The sequence below is a fragment of the Paramisgurnus dabryanus genome, chromosome 22 (assembly GCF_030506205.2).
Source record: "Paramisgurnus dabryanus chromosome 22, PD_genome_1.1, whole genome shotgun sequence".
NCBI lineage: Eukaryota > Metazoa > Chordata > Actinopteri > Cypriniformes > Cobitidae > Paramisgurnus > Paramisgurnus dabryanus.
In genome coordinates, this window is record NC_133358.1 from 21,188,885 (window position 1) to 21,212,344 (window position 23,460).

Consider the following 23,460-nt stretch of genomic DNA (forward strand, 5'->3'; position numbering starts at 1 on the left):
TTTCTTGAATTAAGTGTTTATGAAAAAAGTAAACTTTAAATAAGTTTACTTTTTTCATAAACACTTAATTCAAGATAATTTTTCTTATTCCATTTGCAGATTTTTTTTGCTTGTTTTAATTTACTTTAAATTTATAATTTTTGCCTAAAACTAGACTTATTTTACTACTGTAGGTAGGAAATGGGGTAAGCAAATTTTTCTTGAATTTTTCTTGAATTTACTGTTTAAGAAAAATTTTCAAGATTTTTTTGCTTACCCCATTGGCAGTTTTTTTGCTTGTTTTATGCACAAAATCACTTGCATTTTATATTTTTGATGTAAAATCTAGACTTATTTTCTTGGGTCGTTTTGCTCATCAAAAAAAAGCATCTTAATTTAAGAATTTTTAGAAACGTTTATATTTTTTAAATTTTTTGCAGTGTAGGAAAGGATTTCTGGAGCTCAGTCCTTATACTGAGCATATATATAATGTGGATTTTAAATGTGTTTAATTGTCATGTTTGTCCTGAAATATATATTATATATATTATTATTATTATGTATTTACTGTAAAGCTGCATTGCAAACACAATTGTGAGGCGATGTCATGTGAAAGTCACCAAAAAGGTAGTTGAGCGTTTTTGATGGGCGGTCCGGGACAGGATGAGATTAAATGACACACAGTCTAGGTGTCTCTCATTAGCTACTGAATGTGTCCTAGCAGGGAAACCGCTGACCACTGTGGGCTTTTACAAATGCTGACATGTACCCCCGTGACCGACCTTATGGTTCAGTGAGTGCTTGCATGTGCCAGACACCCCTCCCTATGACCAATGTGCCTGCTGATCCCCTGAAGAAAGAAAGCTGAAAACTGCAAAGTAATGAAAGTCATTCATTACGCTAGCCCTACTTCCTCCAAGCGTTTTAAACCAAACCATCTATTAGGTTTTTTTTTTTTTTTGCTCTTATCACATGCAAATGATTGTGTTTAAAACACAATGTAGCTTTAATTTAGAGGTCAAGATCACTTCTCTTTCTCAAATCAATTATAGCAATTTCCGTGTAATTTGCATGTTAGCGTTAACCTTATCAACTCATCAGCACTTGTTTGTTTAGCCCAGTTAATAAAATAGCAGCGGGTCCAGTAAAAACCAAAAAAGCCTTTGAACCTTTAAATATAATGTGTGTTACATTTGATTCGATTGAGAACATTTTGACATTTTGGAGAGACAGTGGTGTTAACATCCCTAAGAAAATCCAAGTACAAGTAATGTACATTTTCTGCTAATAAATTATACAAATGTATAGGACATTTTCATTTTAGTTAACATAAGCAATTTTATTTTATTATAATATTAGGATTTACATGTGTCTAAACACTTGTAGTACCGCAATATGAAGTATAATTATACAAATAATTGTTTTACAGTAAATGGCTGCTTCGAATAGTTTCAGAAGACGCATTAAAATCCAGGGTATGATAAAATGCCAAAAGTATGTCTACAAAGATGTTGAGCGCTCAGTTCCTTCAACTACCCTGTCATTGTGCGTCTTTTGTCGAGGCATAATTGAAGTGTAATTGAAAATCAACGCTTTGGCGTATCCGCACTCGGTCATACTGAAACAGCTTTGATGATGTCATTTTCTTCACAATGCCTTTCTTGAAGTATAAGTGAGTAATCCTCCCAATCATCTTGGTCCCTTATGTGCACAGGCACTAAGAGGCTTATGATGTCATTATAAAGACAACTTTCAAAGTGTCCTTATGATCGCTGTTACTCAGTGAATATGAAATGAAATGATAGACTTTGGTTAAACTCTAAACAATGACACATACCTACAGTTGAGCTAAAAGACTGAACCCCTATGAGACGTTTCTACTATTGAATGCTGGTTTATTAGCACAGACACACACACGTAAAATCAATATCACTACACAAGGGTGCTGAATTGAGCTATCTTCACATCTACTGTATTAAACCACACTTGTTCTTGTTGAAATTTTTCCACTTGTTTGTGGCCAAATCATCTACCTGCACAAGCTTTGCTGTAAATGTACTGTGTAAGACGTGTGGAGAACTTCTGCCAAAGCCAACCGACAGTCGTGCTTTTAGGTGAAGCAATTCACCGCGGTACATTGTTGCGCTGGAGCACCTGACTGGCAATCTATTGTCTGGTGTATTTGAATAATACCACGTTGGCTTTAGAACCAAAACAGCTGAAGTATCGGCTTTAAAATAGAAAAGCATTGGTAGAAATAGTGTGAAACAGGTTTGATTTAATATTCTCTCTGTAGGTTACCAAAGCCCAAGTTTAGAGAAACGAAAATGGACATAGTTTTCACAGCAAAAAGCAAAGAAGTGGTTAAAGATGCTTCTCGGGAACAACTGAACACAGGGTTCCCACACCTTAGTCAACTTCAAAATCAAGGACCTTTCAAGGACTTTCAGGTGCAATACCCTCAAATTCAAAGACTAAATGTGGGGACACATTTTAAGTGAGAGCAAAGTTACATTGTGATACCTTTTAAGATACATTGTTACAGTTCCCTTTCAAGGGAACTCGTGCTGCGTCACTGCGGTGTCACTTTGGGGACGCCTCCAGGGGTAAGTGCGTCTGAATGTGTATATAAAATTCAACCAATGGTGAGGCTTAACGACAAAGACAGGGTGACGTGGAAGCCAGGAAGTATATCGCTATCTGAAATACTGCCAAAAACAGCATTACAGAAACGCAGGAAGTAGTGTTAAGGGAGACGCAGCGTCTCGTTCCCTTCTCAGGGAACAACAGTTACATACGTAACCCGAGACGTTTTCATGTGTCAAACACAACTATGCAAGAAAGCATTTTGGTATGAATCAACATTCGCATACAGAAGATATAAGCATTTAAAGTGAACAGTTTAGCACGTGTGCTTAAAAAGTCTAGATTTTTATGATATTATCCTACACTACACAAGGAATAATATAGATTTTTTTCCAGAAAACTTCTTGCATAAAATTCAAGCACTTTCAATGACCTGTATCTAGGTATGTATATTTTCAAAAACTTCCCAGGGCCTTGAATTTTTCCACCAGATTCACAAACTTCAAGGATTTCAAGGACCTGTGGGAACCCTGTGACCATTACTATCAAGTGTAATAAACTGCGCTATCAGTGCAACAAGTTGTGGGTTCGATTCCCAACAATGCATGATAAAATACTGTATATTCCTTAAATGCAATGCACTTTTGAAAATGCAAGTGAAAATAATGAACTCCTTTGAAGTGCCACTGATAAATGTCAGACAAATCCACCTGATCTAATGGAAATTCGTACATATTTTACATGTTGACTAATTCATATGAATTCGTACAAAGTGAATTATTCAAAAATGTATAATTATTATAAAAAATATATCATTCCAAACCCCCATCCCTAAATGAAACATCATGGTGCAGAAGCAAATCATTCAAAAATATATAAATTTGGTTGTCCTAATTCAAGTGCACCTGGTAAAAATACATACTGTACAAATTGGCATGAGATTGTGTTGGATAAACAGATTTTGGCTTTTCAAACTCATGCAACTGGTTAGGCCAATGTTGTTGTTGGCACAAAACAACAACTTTAACACTTAACCTTTAAAACACACAATTTCACATTTTGTCGGTAGCCTGGAACGCAGTGAGGGAAAGACATTTTAGTTAAGAAATGTAAATGCACTCACAAACAAAGCCTCAGAGCTGAGACCTTTGGGGGAATAGCCACATACAGCACAGATAGTCAGACATGTTATTCAGAGATGACCTTTTACTAAACACCCCCTGCTTTTCCCCAAGCACTGACAGAAGAGAGATAGAGAAAGTTAGATTGAGAGTGGAAATAAGTGCTTTTCTCCATCTATAGCACATCAGGTACATATTGTTTTGAGGTGTAAGGACACTTTTTGGGCACCTATAGGTGAGATGAGACAGGACCAACAGCAAAAAAAAATAACTTTGACAAAATTGTAATTCTTTATCCTAATGCAAAACATCTTAAAAACTGCTCCCATTTTTTATCTAGCTGACCTAAAATATAAAACTACGGATGGGCGATTATTTGCATGTAATTGTCATTGCGCATCTCGTTAGTGAAGCCGGTTTCGTGATTAGGAGTAAATCGCCATCACCTGCTTTCAGATGGAGCGACATTTACTACACAAAGCCGTAGTTCACTTACAATCGGGGCAATTTCCATTAATTATCGCGGACATATCGCCTGCAATATGGCCCAGCTACGGCTTTGTGTAGTAAATGCCGCTCCATCTGAAAGCAGCTGATGGCGATTTACTTCTAATTAAGGAACCGGCTTCACTGACGAGATGCACATGATATCGCATGCAAATTAAGGCCATTCCCTATATGAAACATAACCGAGAAAACTCCCAAATTAAATTGACATACACTTTATCTACCTACAAAAAATTTGCACAATTATTATCTAGGTACTTATTGTTATCTAGGTACTCCAACTACGGGCTAATATCTAAATGCAAAGGAAACATTAAAAATGTATTTTCTAAAAATCCCCATGAACCGGAAGTTGAGATCAACCTTACTTTCGTGCTAGGACATAATTTCCAAATGAAACGCTAATATAATGGAGGGAAATAGTGGGTGTGGCTCATGTTTTCCATTGTGCTTTGATTAGATATAGAAAAGTGGGTGTTTTTTCAGAAATAGAACTGTTGGAGGGGCGGAGTTAACAGATCTAGATGACGTCAGGGGACATCATTTTTTTAATAATGACTTACACAGATGAATTGTGTGTTATAAACACTGCAATATTACATAAAAAATACGAATTGACAATTCTGATTTCATTGGGTTTTTTATGTTATCTTTGTTTAGGGTTATTTCTTAGTAACCATTAGGGCTGGGTATCGATTCAGATTTTCCAGATTGATTCAATTTCGATTCACAAGCTGTCAAATCGATTCGATTTCGATTCTCGATTCAATTTTCGATTCCGGTTCTCGGGGCAGTTTTTATACTCGATTCAACTCAATAAATATAGATTAAATTCAAATACTATACTAATAAAAGGAACAGTGAACAGCAGGTTTCAAGTGGGTAATTAATTATTAAAATCTAGTGAAGAAGACTAGTAATTCGATTAACGTTAATCTTTTGTTCAATGTTTGCAGAAATAAATATGAAAGAAAAAAAATCAATTCTGCTCTTTGAGAATCGATTCTGAATCGACCACATTTTAAAAAACGATTAATCGAAAAATCGAGCAATGTCTTCTTAAAAAAAGAAAGACTCGCGGGTTATTCAGTCAGAATATTTTACTTTCCAACCTAATAAATAGAAAAAAAGTTGTTACAACCAGGTGCTGAATGTTAAGTGTATGTTTGAACCCGAAACACAATTATAGACAGTTTCATTGGACGCACATGCCGTGACGCGACTACGCGTCTGGTCCAAACTTTACTTCCGGTTGCTGTTTGTTTAATGTTCTGACTAGTTGCTAAACTGAACTCTTGAACAAATACCTCGTCAAAAATAACAAATGTTTTGGTTTCCTGGGCAGGGACGTGCACAGGGGGGTTGCTCAGGTTGCCCGGGCAACTGCCCATATGCCCTTCTCGACTCAAGTTGCCCTTCCGAGGTGGAAAAAAAAATTGTACTTTTACTTCGTTTACACTATGCAGCGTTCCTTCGTTACTGTATTTGAATTAATTACGAAATTTGTATTTTATTTTTAAATTGCTATCTTGTGTTTCTGGCGCATTCGCGAATTAATGACTCGTTTGAGTCGATTCCTTACAAAGTTTTGCAAATAAACGAGTCTTTTGAGTCGATTCTTTACAAAGCGAATGGGCCAAACGTTTAAATTGGTTCGCGAATCAGTTTGAATGAATTGTTCAGATCGCTGCAAAAACGGAATCGTCCGAAGCTGTTTTACTCGTAACCTGTGTAGAAACACGCAGAATATAACCATTTTTGGGTGACGTGGAAATGAATTTACCAAACTTTTAACTAAAAGCAAAACTTCACACATGTACACGCCATTACATACACGCGACCTGTTCGTCGTCAGACACAGTTAAACGCGTGCAACCTCCAGAAGCATTGTAGCACAGATTGAAGAAAATCCATCGATGATTGACGTCTGATTCGCTGTATACTGTACTGTATGATGTAAGTGATTCTCACAAAACACACGTGACATGACAACGTAAGAAAACATGAGTTTTGTCTAAAATCATTTTTATGTAAGTGTAAACTGTCAATGTCCTCAGACCATCTTAGGAGATTTCTAACTTTATACATATGCAAAACTGTTGTCAGCTTACTTGTCTGATATTTCAGCTATAAGCTACATCAACATTGAGACTAGAGTTAATTTGTTAACTTGAAATGCTTGTCTATTCTGTGTTTGTATTCTTTTTTCTGTACTGTTTGTGTATGTTGCAGTTTTACACATACTGTAGAAGTGCCCTTCATAAGTATTCTTCTGTTTGTTGTGGAGTCAAGAAATGTCTAAACATTAAAAGATGAACATGAGACAAAAGTACAGAATCTGTCACATCATTATTTTTTAATGGTCACTTAGCTGTGTCCTGATTGTTTACACATGAAAAGCATAAAATGTGTAGGATCAGTTTGATTCACGTATGTGCATTTGTGTACAACATACATAAGTCAGCATTTAATGCTGTTGTTCTTTGTTGTTAAAGCATGTATGTGTTGAAACATAAACAAAGGTTAATAAAATGTGACATTCTAAACTTCTGAAATACTGATATTTATCTTACCAATTTCTGGTCTCCACAGCAAACAGAAAAATCTTGTCTTTACAGTTCTGATACTTATGGAGGGCACTGTATTGTGTGTGTGTGTGTGTGTGTGTGTGTGTGTGTGTGTGTGTGTGTGTGTGTGTGTGTGTGTGTGTGTGTGTGTGTGTGTGTGTGTGTGTGTGTGTGTTTGCGCGTGTATATCTAGATTTATTTTTTCATCAGTAACTAGTAACTCGCTACTTGAGTATTATTTTCATTGCATACTTTTTACTTCTACTTGAGTAATTATTTATTTAGTTACTTGTACTTTTACTTGAGTAAAGTTTTTGGCTACTCTTTCCACCTCTGTTAAAATCTTCATAAATCCAGGCGGAGTTTGCCACGTTTAAGCCTAAATAATCAGACAGATAGCAGCTAGCTACAGCTTGCAGACAAGCAGCCTAGGCTACAATTTTTTTGGTAGGCATTAGGCAAACATGTTTGCTGATTTTAATAAAGACCCTGTTATTCTCAGTCCTTCATATAGGCCGTGTTTAAAAAAATATTTAGGGGGGGGGGGGGTGCCCTTTATTTAGGTCAGAGCAACTGCCCCTAAAAATTCCTGTGCACGTCCCTGTTCCTGGGTAATCTATGTGTTGTTTATTTGCTTGTTATATAAATAAACTACTTTAAAAGTACTTTGTTGTTATTTATTCTTAGCTGAGTTTAGGTTACGTGTTTTCCACAAAAGTCACTTGTTTATGTTGTTACTTCTGAAACCGTCTAAAAGATCATGAAAACATATGAGCTTGTTTGTAAAGCTTAATATGTACAAGCATAACATGTAAATATCTGTTTGTACAGTATGAGTGTTTATAAGAACATTATTGGGCAGAGTGTCAGACAGCCGTGAAACAGACTCAGAGATTGACTGGATTTACTACCATAAATCTTGAGAGCAACAGACATGGGATTATATACGCTAACACACATTATACACACCACTGTTTACACAAATCTCTGTGTGTCACGAAATGAAACACGCAAAAACCACAAGTCTTTTGCAATAAGACACAAAGCACGTGTTAGTGTTTTCAGCGTCGAGACGAAAATTAGTATGTCTCATTTACATTTTGTACGCTTTGTGAGAAACCTCACAAGCATGGTGGGTATTTCCACCAGGTTACAAATTCCATTTTATTTCTCATTTACATTTTTATGCTTCGTGAGAAACGGCACAAGCATGTTAAGCTTTTTCCACTAGGATACAATTTCCAGCTTCACACTCAAAAATAACCTACTTAAAGTCACAGAAACTACCTTGGTTTTACACTACCATAATCCATAAAGTAAACCTTATTTTTTTCTTTTTGGGAAAGGGTCTATGTGAGTACGCTCATTCCTGACAGAGACGCCCAGTAAGGGGAGTCTTTAAATCAACTGGACAGTCAAGGCCAGTCTACTGTAATAGCATCTCCAGTCTGTTCAGACATCCAAACTGTCAGGCTGATGAGTCATTTCTATCAGACACAGACTCTCAACATCTCTCAAACCCAACAATATGAAACAGATGGTAGAAATTCACACACATACAGTATATACCCAATAAAAAAACAGAAGGTAAAACAATTACAAAAATTATAAATGCATTCCGAATGATTTATTATAACCCATGAATACTTGTAATCACAGTTACGTTTTATTGTTATGATTTAATGTATTCAATTTTTTTTTTAGGGGGCACAGTGTGCACAGCTCACAGAAATTTGTGCATACACAGACATCAAAAGAAAAATATTATAGAGCTTTCAGTCTTTTCCATGGCACCTACATTTCTAATAATCTGAGCGCCCCTACATTCATGCAAAAACCTCCAAAATAAAAGTGCTGACAAACTTTCATATCAAATACTATTCAATCGGATTAATGACATATTGGCTTCATATTAACATCTGAAATGGCATGTTTTGTTTATTTACTTTTTGTTTAATGACTTGTTTAATTGTGTCAGTGCATTTTGCACCAACTGCATTATCCTATGAAATTAAAGCAACACTATGTAGTTTCCATGTAAAATGACTTACAGCTCCCCCATGTGGTTGAAAAGCGCAACAGTGCCTGGTATCAGACACTCTTCTGCAGGCAGGGGGAGGGGCGGGGCTGTGTTTCCTACCCTCCACCGCCACTTTCAGAGTGTGCTTGTAGCAGCTAGGAGGCTGCTCAGGTTGCAGCAACAGTACAATTTGTCCAGTTAAAAGTTGTTCTATCACTGAAATAATTTTAGAGACATTATTTAAAGGTAAAAAAACTACATAGTGTTGCTTTAATGTAATTTTAAATCCATAAAGTATATAAACAACGAAAATGACATAAGCTATAGCCACGTGATTGATTTAAATGTTCAATAATAATTTTAAAAAATATGTTTAGATAAAATTATTAGAAAAACTGATTTTTGCGTTAAATTTTACCTCACATGTGTGATTCCGCGCCCCCGTGAACTCTGGCGAACTTTGACGAAGAATATAGAAATCTACTAATATAACGTCGAGACGGTCACATTTTAAACCATACATTTTCTACACAGAGGAGGTTAACTGTACATTACCGTACTGGGGTTTGGAAATGTTTTGAGCGTTTCTTACATGTTTTAATTCCTCAGATAGCCAATGCAAAGCTTGCATGAGCGCGCTCAGACACTGACGTCTGCGGCTGCGCTGACTGCAGCCCCTGCCGCCAGAATAAAGTAATGTAACATGATTAAAACACTGTCAAAACAGCAAAAATCTCTAAAAAGTGACAAGGATGCAGCACAGAATTGATAATATTGTTACAGATTAAAAGAAAAGTAACAGATTAATGGGACGCTTCTTTGATTTTGAGGATGCATGCAAAATCCATTTGGCTCAAAAAACCAAAGAGGCAACTGCCCCCTCAGTTTGAATAGGCATGACGCCTCTGTTCAACATACTTTAACTTAAACTTCTCTCACCATTTACTCATCCTCACATATAAATACACACACACCTGTACCTGCACATCTTCATGAGTTTCACCCTATAAGATTTACATTTATTTGTTTAGCAGACACTTTTATCCAAAGATACTTGAGAGAACATTGTCTAAAGAGCCAACAAAAGGTGTAGTCTAAAAAGCCAAGTAAGAATGCTATGCGAGATGAATAACATAGATATAGCATGGTGTTAATATATAAACAAAGAGGCAGTAAAGAGGGACAGTGATGGTTCACTTTTCTTACTAGTTTAATTTGCTCATGGCAGCTAAAAAAAAATAAACACGGACAAACAAAGACTTCTGAAGCTGTAATGAGGACATCTCATAGCTGCAATGGATGATACAATTCACTATAATAGTTACGATTATGATAATTATATAATTGTTCTGCACTAAGAATACCTTTTTAATGTATTATATACACATGCATGAGAAAGATATACTGATTCCTAATTAAGACAACATTTGTCAGTCATCCGTAATTAAACCACAAACATAAGCCACAAGAAAACAGGTCTGAATAAGTGTTTTTCACTGAAATAGTTCACTCATAGTGCATTAAACGGTTACAGTTCATCAATAGTATGCAAGTAGCAATATTATGGAGTAAACAAACTATGGCTTCTTTCCAGTAGAAGCTCCCAATGGCATTTTAAACAAGATATTTCTTTCTCCCTATGCCGCTTTCTTCCGATCTATACAGAGGCCTTTCATAAATGAATTTGTGAAAAGGGACTAAAGTGGTGTGGCCAATGAACAGACAGCATTCTTGTAGTTTGAACCTTGTTTGGTTTAGAAAGCCTGACTTCAGTCATGTTTCTCACCTATGAGTTACTTTGTCGCTGTGTGTTGCCCATCTCTTTCAATGAGGTCATTAAGAGGTGTTCCTAAATCTGGTTGTCCTAGTAACAACTTTAAACAAACGAGTAATGCAGCGTTCACACTTTACTTTACTGTGAAAATAGGTAATTTCACCTCCTCTCAGGGGCAATTAACCTGTGGAGTTTCCCAAGGGCTGGATTTTATAAAATGAAGTTTGATAAAATGGAAATCATAGTCTTTGGCCCCCCTAAACCCCAGGGCAAACCTTCAACCTGACCTTCAGTTATTTTATTTTACTACAGCCCCCCATGTTACAAATCTTGGGGTATTTGACACCAAATTGACCTTCAATAAACAAATTAGTTCAGTCGATGGTTCCAGTTTTTTCACCTTCGCTAGCTATCCAAAATTAATCCTTTTCTTTCTGAGTGCTCCTTAGAGAATGCTATCCATGCCTTTATTACATTGCGGCTGGATTACTGCAACTCCCTTTATTATGGCATCTCAAAGTCTCAAATCTCTCGCCTTCAAGTAGTCCAAAATGCTGCTGTGAAATTCTTAAAGGGCAATAAAACATTTGACCATGTTGCAACCCTTCAAAGATCATTACATTGGCTGCTCGTAGAGTTGCGTATTAAGATTAAAATCTTGCTACTTGTATATAAAGCCTTAAATATTCTTGCTTCCTCATACTTGTCAAACTTGTCAAATCTTTCAGATTCCTCAAACTCGTTTAAAGACTATAGGAAATGGCTGGTCCCACCCTCTTGAATAAATGACCTCCTGTAATTAGAATGGTCTGACATTATCAGAATTTAAAAATGGCTTAAAGTGCAATTTAGTTTTAGTCATATTTTACTCATTTGATTGTTTTTAGTTTTAGTCTAGTTTTTGTTGACTAAATGCCATTCAATTTTACTCTAAGAAATCTACATTTCATTGGAAAACTTGTAGCATTCATCGCAACGTCTGAATTTACCCTAAATTGTTTTAACACAGAGACAAGGGGATATTGGATTTGGTTTCAGTTTATTAAAATAATTTTAAGGGACACTACACTTTTTTGAAAATATGCTCATTTTCCAGCTCCCCAGAGTTAAACATTTGATTTTTACCGTTTTGGAATCCATTCAGCTGATCTCCGGGTCTGGCGCTAGCACTTTTAGCATAGCTTAGCACAATCCATTGAATCTGTTTAGACCATTAGCATCACGCTAAAAAATAACCAACGAGTTTGGATATTTTTCCTATTTTAAACTTGACTCTTCTGTAGTTAAATTGTGTACTAAGACCGACGGAAAATTTAAAGTTGTGATTTTCTAGGCAGATATGGCTAGGAACTAGGGATGCACCGATACCACTTTTTTGGAATACGAGTACGAGTACTTGCATTTCAGTACTTGCCGATACCGATACTGAGTACTTAATAAAAAACATGATTTAAATTTACAGGTAACAGCTTTAGTCATATAATTTAACAAAAAAACAAGGGACTAGTTTTCCAGTTTGTTTTAAACTCTGCCTCTTTGGACAACACAAGAGGCATTAACCCCTTACACGCCGCTCAAACATAGACATTTCTCAGACCGTGGTATCGATCCCTGGTATCGGGGGACTTTTAACGAGTACGAGTACTTTAGAAAATGTGGTATTGAGGCCGATACCCGATACCAGTATCCGTATCGGTGCATCCCTACTAGGAACTAAACTCTCAAACTGGCTTAATAATCAAGGACTTTGCGGATGTAACATGGCGGTAACAGGCGTAGTGATATTACACAGTGCTCGAAAATAGTCCCCTGCTATTGAAAGACACCAATAGCAGGGGACCTTCAATGTAAGGACAGTGAAATTGTAAACTTATTATCTTTATGTCATACTTTGATTTTAAACGATCGCCCTGCATAGCGCCACATGGAGTCCCTCAGTTGTGTGTGTGCGTCTAACCTCCAGACCATACAGAGACACGTTTTTATTCGTTGTCAATCTATTCCATCATTGCTGTCGTCCTCATGTATTATTTTTTATTTAGTTATCGTCTTATTTTCATCAGTGAAAAAATGTTGTTAACGAAAACTATGATGAAAATTATGCGTAAAACGAAACCAACACTGGTGGCTATAATTGTGAGAATGCTTTTTTTAAATCCTCCAAAAAATTCACTATTTACCAGACACTGATCAATGTTTTCCTATATCTTTTACTTTCGGGAATTAATATGATCATGCTCTTAGTATAAAATCCATTGTGTCTTTTACTGTATCCTCCTTCTCTCTCTCTTCCCTGTCTCTTTCCCCAAACCCCCCAAAAAACTATTCACAGCTAACAAAGACTCTTGGAAAGCCAAACCACTTAGAGAAACACATAATTAACAAGTGTGAGGAATGTGAGCAAAAGCTAAATGTTGTTAATTGCTATTGAGTTTTAGGAAAGCTAATTGGACAATCACTTAAGGGTCGCCTACAGGAAAGACACACAGTTACTCTTTAAATAAAACGGTCATAGGTCATCGTTTCCTCTTGAATTCATTAGTGCTATTTAATGCATGTATATATATATATATATATTTAAAACATTTATACAGCGACACCCATAAAGTGTGTGTGCAGTCCATGTGGTGGGCTCAGGTGGGCTTTCTCATGCAGTAAATCTATCTGGTTCTCTAAGGTATGAGAAGAAACCTGCTGTTCTCTCATAGAAACTAGCTTGACCCGGGTGCCCTCGTGTGACAGTATCACATGCAAATGTATGCATGGTAAGGATGTACGCAGATATGCAAACCCACTCACGCCAACCCACTCTTGCATGTACAGTAAGCTCTCACATACAAACAGCTCTCAGATAACACGAAGATAGAAAGCAACATGAGCTCTATTGCATTTTCAAACGTCAGCGTTTCCATAACCGAACGTTTCAATGCTGTAGAAAGTCTGGTCTCATTAGAAAGGCTTGTTGAAGTATTAGATACCCACCGCACACACCCACACACTACATTAGCAGTACCTGATACTGTTCATGCTGCCACCTGTCTCAGAGCCCAGCTTGCATCGCTCCAATTGAGTAGCAACTATCTGACGCTCCGCCTCCAGCTCTCGAGTTAATCTTTCGAACTGAAGCTCCTGAGAAAAGAGTGAAGGACAGAGAGAATGGGAGACAGGAAGAGAAAAAGATATGTTAGTACATTTATTATAAGCTTAATTATTCAATTTCATTATTCACATTAAAGGTGCATCCCTAACCAACATATTGGCCTATAATCTGGATTTTCCCATCAGACATTGGCACGAACGACAAATTACAACAACGAGTTTGTATGCTTTGTACTTCTAGGATTTCTTGACATAGTCTGAAACAAGGAGTAAAAATCAAAGCTATCTGCATCTATCAGTACTGGCAGATGTCATTTAAATTTTATGTCAGTGCATCCCTCATAAATATATGTTTGTTGTTTTACCCTTGTTTGACATCCCAGAACTGTATGAGAAATGCAATAATTTGCATGCAAGCTGAGTAACAGAGCTTTTTATTTTTCGTGCAGATGTAGTTCATCATTGTAAAATAATAATTCTTCTCAAATAGAGCTATTCAAGTTACAATGTTCATATTGTAATATATATCCCACACTGTTAAAAAATTCCGTAGAAATTTGCAGCTGGGTTGCCGGTAACTTACCGTAGATTTAAATTTATGTTATTTACTGGCAACATTTTGTTAAAAGTTAAATGAACATTAAACATTTACAAGTCTTTGTCTTTACAGAATAAAACTAGAAAAACAGCATCAAGCAAAACGTTCTGGGAAACTAAATCTGAAGCAAAAAACAGAAAAAGGTTGATGATGATTTCTGGTTCCCAGAATGCTTTGCATGAGGCTCTTATTGTATAGTTTTATTCTGTAAAGATAAGGACTTGTTAATATTTAAAATTTATTTAACTTTGAACAAACTCTTGCCAGTAAATAACATAAATTTAAATCTACGGTAATTTACCGTCAACCCAGCTGCAATACCATTGTATTTCTACGGATTTTTTTTACAGTGCAGATAAACAAAATATTTCAATGCCATTTTTCCCAACATTGTAAGGCTCTAACTCTAAGTCTCTGTCACAATTTGTCTCTTACAGTGGATATAGCTTGTGGACCTTCATTTTAAATAATATTTAGCAATAATAATAGTGATGTCTGGCTTAGCAATGCATTTTGAAAGTATTCCCACCGTGGACTGTTTACGTTGTATGCTAATTAAAACAACTTGATTTAATAAAACTATAGGTTCACAGAAAAACTTCCTTCGAATTTGCCAATGTGTAGCTGCGTGCTCGCCAGCTATAAATCAAACAGGCAGACCTACGGCCAGCCCTGCAAAGTGATAATCACTGCTAACGCCCCAGCTGGGACAGAAACTGCACCATCAGCACCAATTCCAAAACCGGACGGCACATACAGTACAGTACAATCACTTAGACCGCCGGCCCCAAGCTGCCCGCCAAGCTTTGAGCCTACAGCCTAGCACGAATTATGCACAGCACCAGCCAACAGCTTCCCTTCTTTGGAAGCCTTTGGATTCTTCAAACACACAAAAAAACACAGAAGTTTATCCTGCATAAGATCCCAAAGTGTTTTATTTCTGCGATTCATTTCAGTGCTGAGAAATCGTCCTCTGTTAACAGATGGAGATGTGAGTCAAATAGGAACTCGGAAAGCGATCAGACGCTCATCAGCAGGCGTTCTCGTCACCCCTACCTGTTTTAATTACAGCTAGTCAGCAGGATCGATGAAGGCCTGATCCGTAACCAGATGCATTTGGGGTGGTACAATAGGAGGGTTTATTGATCCAGCTCTGAAAGCCATTTGTGGACTGAATTTAATGATGGTAGCCTCCATTCTTAAACACCAAAACAGCTCTTTATCCCTTTTCAATCCCAAAGCACCTCTCTTCATCCATACTCAATCACGACCAACCAGCTGTCTGCCACAGAATACACCAACAAACCCACTGCAATGCCTCCAATGTCTCTCTCTCTCTCTCTCTCTCTCTCTCTCTCTCTCTCTCTCTTACAACCTGGCCATGCATTCACTACTATACCATCTAAAGAACTACAAAAAAGGTTATTGTAGTGGAAAAAGCTTCATTAAACTATAAAAAGTTAAGAAAAGGATTGTTTTCAGAACTATAGATTGATTGCATTGTTTCGAAACGGGGGTCAAATGGCTACAATGTTGCAATTGACCTATGGCTAAGCCACACCCCCAAATGCGATGAGCCAATCACAGTGCGCATAGCTACCCAATACACTCTGACATTCTCTGATTCTACGTCCATTGTAAGCATTGCAGTTAGTCAGTTTTCCTTCGTTTTTACATGTTTCATTTTAAGTTGAAAATGGTCAAACGGTGTGAATGTGGTACATGCAACTCCGACACTAGGTGACTTCGAGATGATATATAGTCCTTCTGTCTCCAAAAATCATCAATTGCCTCCTATGAAATGTCTCCTACTGTGACAGCTGCCATAGCGCCTGTCACCTAATGTTGATTGTTTGTCCGAGTGAGTGGAGGGGGCGTGGCTTAGCCATAGGTCAATTTCATCTTGGTTCAATGTAACTACAAAAGAGTCAGGTTTTATATAGGAAAAATATTGAAACTCTTTGGTTATTTTTTAGGGCAATGCTAATGGTCTAATCAGATTCAATGGATTGTGCTAAGCTATGCTAAAAGTGGTAGCGCCAGACCCGGAGATCGGCTTATTGGATTCCAAAACGGTAGAAATCAAATGTTTACCTCTAGGGGAGCTGGAAAATTAGCATATTTTCAAAAAAAGTGGAATGTCCCTTTAAAACCTCTGACTGGTCCTTGGGGAACCAAAAGTGGACATTCTAAGGCATCAGTGCAAATACCCATATAGCACCTTTATTTTTAAGAGTGTAGCTAATAGTTGTCTGTTGAATAGCAACATCTGGGAACTGCTAAAATGTCAGTGACTGTATCTTTGTGGCATGCCTACATAGAAAAACTGTAGTATGCTTTAGTTTTTACTATAGTAAACAGTAGCAAGATTTCTAGATGTAGTGTTTTAAACCTAACCATAGTTCTGTTAGTATACTACAGTATTTATTATAGCTTATAAATTCTATAGTAACACTACAGAACACTACATTAACTACATTAACAAAGGACAGTACTATTACCATTATATACTACAGTATACTAAAGTAAAATATGGTAAATTTGTAATACTGTATTTTTACATGTGTGTCGGCTGTGTTTATACACACATTATAGCATAGCATCTTCTACCATATTGCTTACATCAGCACAGACAGGCTGATTTACAATAGGACCCCAAACTAATACTGTATTCCTAGCTAGCACCCCACATATAATAAACTTTATAAACCTAATAATGCAACAAAATACATCTAACATTTGTCTCAATACAGTATGTTTGTGTTCTCCAAAGCACTCTTATTACATACAGTATATCACCACACAAAATGTATAGCTCTTCATAAATTAAAAATACAGATTGCAAGCAACCTCCAGCACAGGCACAAAATAGCAAATGTTCAAAAACTTTAAACTCACCAGCACAAATCCCACCTTTCTCCTATTTTAGCCCAGAGCAAGAACAGAAGCTGCACCTGCCCACACGCCAGAGAGACCAGACAGGGAGATCATGGTAACCCCAGCCTGTCCACCATCCATCCACTTAGCCCATCCCATTAAAAAAATTCCTCAACTCATTACAGGCGCGGCCGCTCTGCCAGCCACAGCTTCTCAGCACCTCACGCTCACAACAGAGGCTCAGTCAGCCACAAAGGTCTCCATGGCAACAGAGGACCCAGAGTTTCCCCCTCGCATTATTTATGCAACGTTTCATCGCCCGAAAGACCCGCCCATCAGCCATTCCCAAAGTAATTCTGCCCATTTAGAAAAAAAGAAAACTTTTCCCTGCCGTCTCAAAGAGTGGCTGAGAATTTCGAGTGCTTTCGGGGTGAAATGCTAAATGGCCCTTTTTTTCATTTTCCTCTCTCTTTATATATCCCCCAGCAGACTGAAAAGCCGGTGAACTTTCACAGTCTGTTCCACATCAATATGAGCCTGGAAGTTGGGAGCTTCGAAGAGAGGAAAAACCCCGAACTATTAATCTAATGTGCTGTGTCGGAATGAGTTTAAATACAATGGATGAAGAACGGGGAGTCCGAATGTAACGGAGGGCTGCCAGATCGTTTCAAGGCCCAACTTCTCCAACCCTTTTAACAGTACCAGATATTCATCATTTATTAAAAGGGCACTTCACTTCATACTCTTACTATATATGACTCGTCTACCAGCACTCTAATGCTGTGGTCACACCAGCCGCCATAGAGGCGTCAAGCGCGAGTGATTTTATTGTTAAGTCTGGAGGTCTCGCGGCGCAAATGGGGCGTTTAGCGTGGCGCGGTAGGCGCGATTCCGCGTCTTTCGCACGTCTAGTTCGCACGAATTGGCACGAATTGAGCGTTGCCACAGGAAAAATTTGAACTTTGGCAGAGCTTGCTCTAGTAGTGATTTGATCACAGGAGCGAGCGGAGTGGCAGAAGCCCCTCCCATGACGCGAATTTCCGCTTGAATGTCTCGATGACTAGAATTTCACATGAGGCTTTCACGCGTGACTGAAGCGAGTAAACTCCAAATGTTCAATCAGCAAACTAGACGCAGTTGATGCGAATTTGACGCCTCAAACGCAGCTGGTGTGAACCCACAGTAAGTATTTCAGAGAGTCAAAGGTGATACTGTCTTTAACAAAGCCAACCTAGACATTAACTCTTTCCCCACCATTGACGAGTTATCTTGTCAATTAAGAGAAAACGCTTCCCTGCCAATGACGACTTTCTACGGCGATTCATATTTCCGCTATTATCCACTAGATGGCACTCTTACACAGCTTATAAAACACTGAAGCATCCACTGATCCAAAAACAGTAAAAACTCAATGTATGTTTTGATCATCATTCTGAACCTGATCTCTAACAACAGTCTTTTACAAAAATGCAATTATCTCAGCTTTTGCTCAAAATTTGGTATTTTTGAAGAAACCTACCCATATTTGAGAGGTGATTAAAAGGGAACGAATTAAAATAGAATAAAAGTTTAGAAATATTGTATGTATTTTTTTAAAGAAGAAAATTTTAACATTTGTGAAAATAAAAAAATGCAAGCAGCAAACTAGACACGATGGGCGCGAATTTGACGCCTCAAACGCAGTTGGGTGGTGATAGCGCAGTGGATAAGACACTCGCCTTTGGTGTGGGAGACCCGGGTTCGAATCTACAGTGATACACCATTGTGTCCCTGAGCAAGACACTTAACCCCTAGTTGCTCCAGAGGCGTGCGACCACTGACATATATAGCAATTGTAAGTCGCTTTGGATAAAAGTGTCCGCTAAATGAATAAGTAAGGTTTGAGAGAGTCAAAGGTGATACTGTCTATAACAAAGCCAACCTAGACATTAACTCTTTCCCCACAATTGACGAGTTATCTCGTCAATTAAGAGAAAACGCTTCCCTGCCAATGACGACTTTCTACAGCAATTCATATTTCCGCTAGTATCCACTCGATGGCCCTCTTACTCTACAATCACATTAGCTACAAAAGTGAGCGACACCGAGCGACACGCACCTGCTCGATGGGCGTTCCTTGGTTAGTATCTAAAAGCAGTATCAAAATTAATTTTAGAGGTATTCTGGATTTAAAAGTATTTATTTCTCGATAAAAGTAACAAAATATATGAGATAAAATGGCAAACGTATCAGATATATACAGAAATACGCATTTTCCACCATCTTGAATTATTTTCTCCGACTCGACCACAGACCTATGTCACGCTGCTCCTTCACTCCGATTGGCAGTCGCTTTGTCGCATCGCTCAGCATTTGCATAAAATAGCCTGCTTGTCTATTTTGGCCCCACCTTGCTCGCGGAGCGGCGAGCTCGTCGCGTGACGCTGGCAAATGGCCAATCCCATTGAAAATGAATGGTAGCCTGTCGCTCTGTCTCTTGTAGCTAATGTGACTGGGGGGTTACACAGCTTATTAAACACGAAAGCATCCACTGATCCAAAAACAGTAAAAAAGTGCAATTATCTCAGCTTTTGCTCAAATTTTGTTATTTTTTAAGAAACCTACCCATATTTGAGAGGTGATAAAAAGAGAACGAATTAAAATAGGATAAAAGTTTTGATATATTGTATGTTTTTTTTTTTTTAAGAAGAATATTTAAACAAACAAAAAAATTCTACTTTTTTTTAAAACGCTGGTGTGGAACTAGGTAAAACATACATTTTTGGGGGGTTTAGTTGCTGGAACAACAAGTCAGAGAAATGCTGCTGACAAACTGCTTTATGTTGCAGGTTCGGATGAAAGGCGATTGATAAAAGGTTACTCTAGCTGTTCTCTCCTGCATACCAAGCATGCTGTCAACCTCCCTGTTAATCAGCTCCTCTCTTCCCTCTGATCTCTCCATCCTTATAGACTGCCCTGAGATGTTAAGTAACGAAGGGAGGAAAAATATTCAGTCACGCACATAGCAATAATTTAAGATGCTCTTTTGCTAAAGGATGAAACTTGAAACTGCCACATCAGAAACAAGCGGGAGATGCTGTGATATAGCCGCACACATTTAAAGTACAGACAAATGAATAGAAATGTAGTTTTAGTGCCATACAGGGCACATTCACATTTGGCTCTTTAAACATATTGTAGATGACTCAATGTTTCCTTCAGTTTTCACAGCATGACGTTTGGCCTTGACTAGCTGGCACTGACCTCTGTGTCCATTTATATTATTTTAGTACATTTTGATGGTCATGATTCAGTGATCATGGTTTATAAGTTAAAAGCACACAACGGGACACAATTCAACCTTAAAAGCACTATATTGTCATACCAGCATCCTAAACAATAAAAAATCTATAAAATGCTGGGTTGTTTCAATCAAAAGTTGGTGAAAGTATGGACAAACCCAATGAATGAGTTTAAATAAACCTACATTGAAAAAAATGGATTAATTCAATTTACTCAATTTTTTAAGGTACGTGGTTGCAATCAGTTTATTTAAGCTACATTAAATGTTTTTTTTTTTTTTTTAAACATTTTGTTTAAATGTAGCTTAAATAAATTGGTTGCAACCACTTACCTTAAAAAATTGAGTAAAATGAATGAATATTTTTTTTCAGTGTATGCTGGGTTGTTTTAACCTAAAATCATGTTATTTGGGCCATATATGGTAATTTTATATCGTAAATTGATTTTTTTATAGTGTTTACACTGCTATTGGAAGCTTAAGCATAATTGAATCAGTCTGATTATTTAATTATCAAACAATAAGGGGGCAAAGGAGGCAGAGAACTTTGTGAACGATAGCCATTCCAATTCTGCATTCAGTAAAATTCATAACTTGATCCCCACATGTAAAAATAGTTCGGAATAGCACTAAAAGTGGTTCGGTAATCATATGGGAAACACTTTAAGTGCTATATAGCACCTATGCAGAAGCATATGATAGTATGTAGAAGTTTTTTATGGCATTTGAGAGCAGTTGGACCTGGAAGCGGTGCACGACATCAAACGTAAAAAGCCCATAGTCGTACTATAGTACCACTTAATATGTGCAATATATAGCACTTAAAGTGGTTTCCATACAATTACACAAGAGTCAGTGAACCACTTTTAGTGCTATTTAGCACCATTATTTTAGACTGTACTTTAAAAGCATACAGTTTTAATGTACTTGACATTGCTGAAATAAATGATTCTTGTGTGGACCTCTTTTGCAGACATTTGTTTGGGCTATTCGGAGCCGACAGACACTATCATGTTGTAGCCCTCGGGGAAGCCACCTGTATCCCCCACAGAATTAACAATAGGTCATGTGATCTGATGGTTGAGCGACATCTTCCATCTCTCTCAGGTGACACTTTAAGACCAGGATAAGAAGTTTAAGGTCATCTAACCTGGTGTTCAGTCACAGATATAGTTCAATGCTTTTTTATTGAACTGCTGCACCTGACGACCAACCTCAAAGCAACACAAAGTCATGTCAGGAAATTCCATAAAAGCAGTGATACACAATGTGCTGAGTGTTTAATTTTACATTCTTGAAAAGAGTAAAGTTTCTTTTTTATTATGTATTTACACACAGTATTTTCAGGTAGTTATGGTTCAGGATTTCTCTCATGAAGGTTAACTGTTGCATTTACTTTAACAACTCTGTGCCAGGAACCCATCCAGAGTTAGACAACACTTGTAGCACAGCCTCTATCTCCACTAGACCTAAAAGCTTCATCTTAAAAAGGCCAAAGGCAAGGTGATGTTTCAAAAGAGAACGAGATTTGTATATATTTTTACGAAAATTTGAGTAGTGTTAGAGTATGCATTTAAAATAACCCAAGCATTGCACCTCAAATAACCTTTTAAAGGGATAGTTCACCCAAAAATGAAAATTCTGTCATCATTTACTCACTCTCATGTTGTTACAAGCCTGTATAAATTACATTTTTCTGATGAACACAAAGGAAGATATTTTGAGAAATGTTTGTAACCAAACCGTTCATGTACCCCATTTACTTCCATAGTATTCTTTTTTACCACTATGGAAATGAATGGGGTCCACGAAGGGTTTGGTTACAAACATTTCTCAAAATATCTTCCTTTGTGTTCATCAGAACAAAGACATTTTTGCAGGTTTATAACAACATGACAGTGAGTAAATGATAACAGAATTTTCATTTTTGGGTGAACTTTCCCTTTAAAGGATTAGTCAATTTTCTTTAAAAAAAAAAATACATTCAGATAATTTACTCACCACCATGTCATCCAAAATGTTGATGTCTTTCTTTGTTCAGTCGAGAAGAAATTATGTTTTTTGAGGAAAACATTCCAGGATTTTTCTCATTTTAATGGACTTTAATGGACCCCAATACTTAACAGTTTTAATGCAGTTTAAAATTGCAGTTTCAAAGAACTCTAAACGATCCCTAAAATGGAATTATCTCTGCTTTTTGCTCAAAATATGGTGTTTTTGCAAAAACCTACCCATATTCAAAAGCTGATTACAAAAGAACCACTAAAGGTAGGATGAAACGTTTTTTTTTTTGTTTGAAAGCAGAGGGTCTGTTCTTTCATTTGGTATATTGTAAGTTTATATTTTTAAAGAAGAACATTTTCTGGAAGGCATTAAACTTTGGTGAAAATCATGAAAAACGCTGGCGCTGGGTGGCAACTTTTTTTAAAAACGCTGGCGGTGAAAGAGTTAAGGGGTGGTATTATCCCCTTCTGACATCACAAGGGGAGCCGAATTTTAATGACCTATTTTGTCACATGCTTGCAGAGAATGGTTTACCAAAACTAAGTTACTGGGTTGATCTTTTTCACATTTTGTAGGTTGATAGAAGCACTGGGGACCCAATTATAGCACTTAAACATGGAAAAAAATCAGATTTTCATGATATGTCCCTTTTAAAATAACCCATAATCAATTGATAAAGACTAATGATTATCTGGGGGAGGGGCTCTGTACAAAGTCGGGTGAGGTGCATGTCAAACTGTGTGCAGTAGCTGAAACAACCTTGCCAAAAAGTGTTATTTGAGCTTAAAATGAAAATCTGTCATCATTTACTCACCCTCATGTTGTTACAAACCTATATGAGCTTTTTGATTTTGATGGACACAACAGAAGATTTAATAAATAATAGTAAGCACACAGCTTCCGTAACCATTGACTTCCATATAGGAAAAATATAATGGAAGTTTTTTGATAAATGATGAAGAAGATATTTTGATAAATGTTGGTAAGTACACAATTGACAGTATCCATTGAATTTCATCGTATTTATTTTTTCTACTATGGATGGCAA

The 23,460-nt window shown here is 37.2% G+C and overlaps 1 protein-coding gene across 3 annotated transcripts in view; it reads right to left on the reverse strand.

The window, feature by feature from the left end:
* ctnnd2a (catenin (cadherin-associated protein), delta 2a) overlaps positions 1-23,460 on the reverse strand; it is a 310,244-nt gene that overhangs the window by 206,641 nt on the left and 80,143 nt on the right. For 2 of the 3 annotated variants that reach the window (XM_065258246.2, XM_065258245.2), the window contains exon 3: positions 13,568-13,683. In XM_065258246.2, the coding sequence (XP_065114318.1) occupies positions 13,568-13,683 (116 nt within the window). Of the gene's footprint in view, positions 1-13,567; positions 13,684-17,149; positions 17,317-23,460 lie in introns of those variants that run through there. The other variant, XM_065258247.1, reaches the window with a different exon arrangement.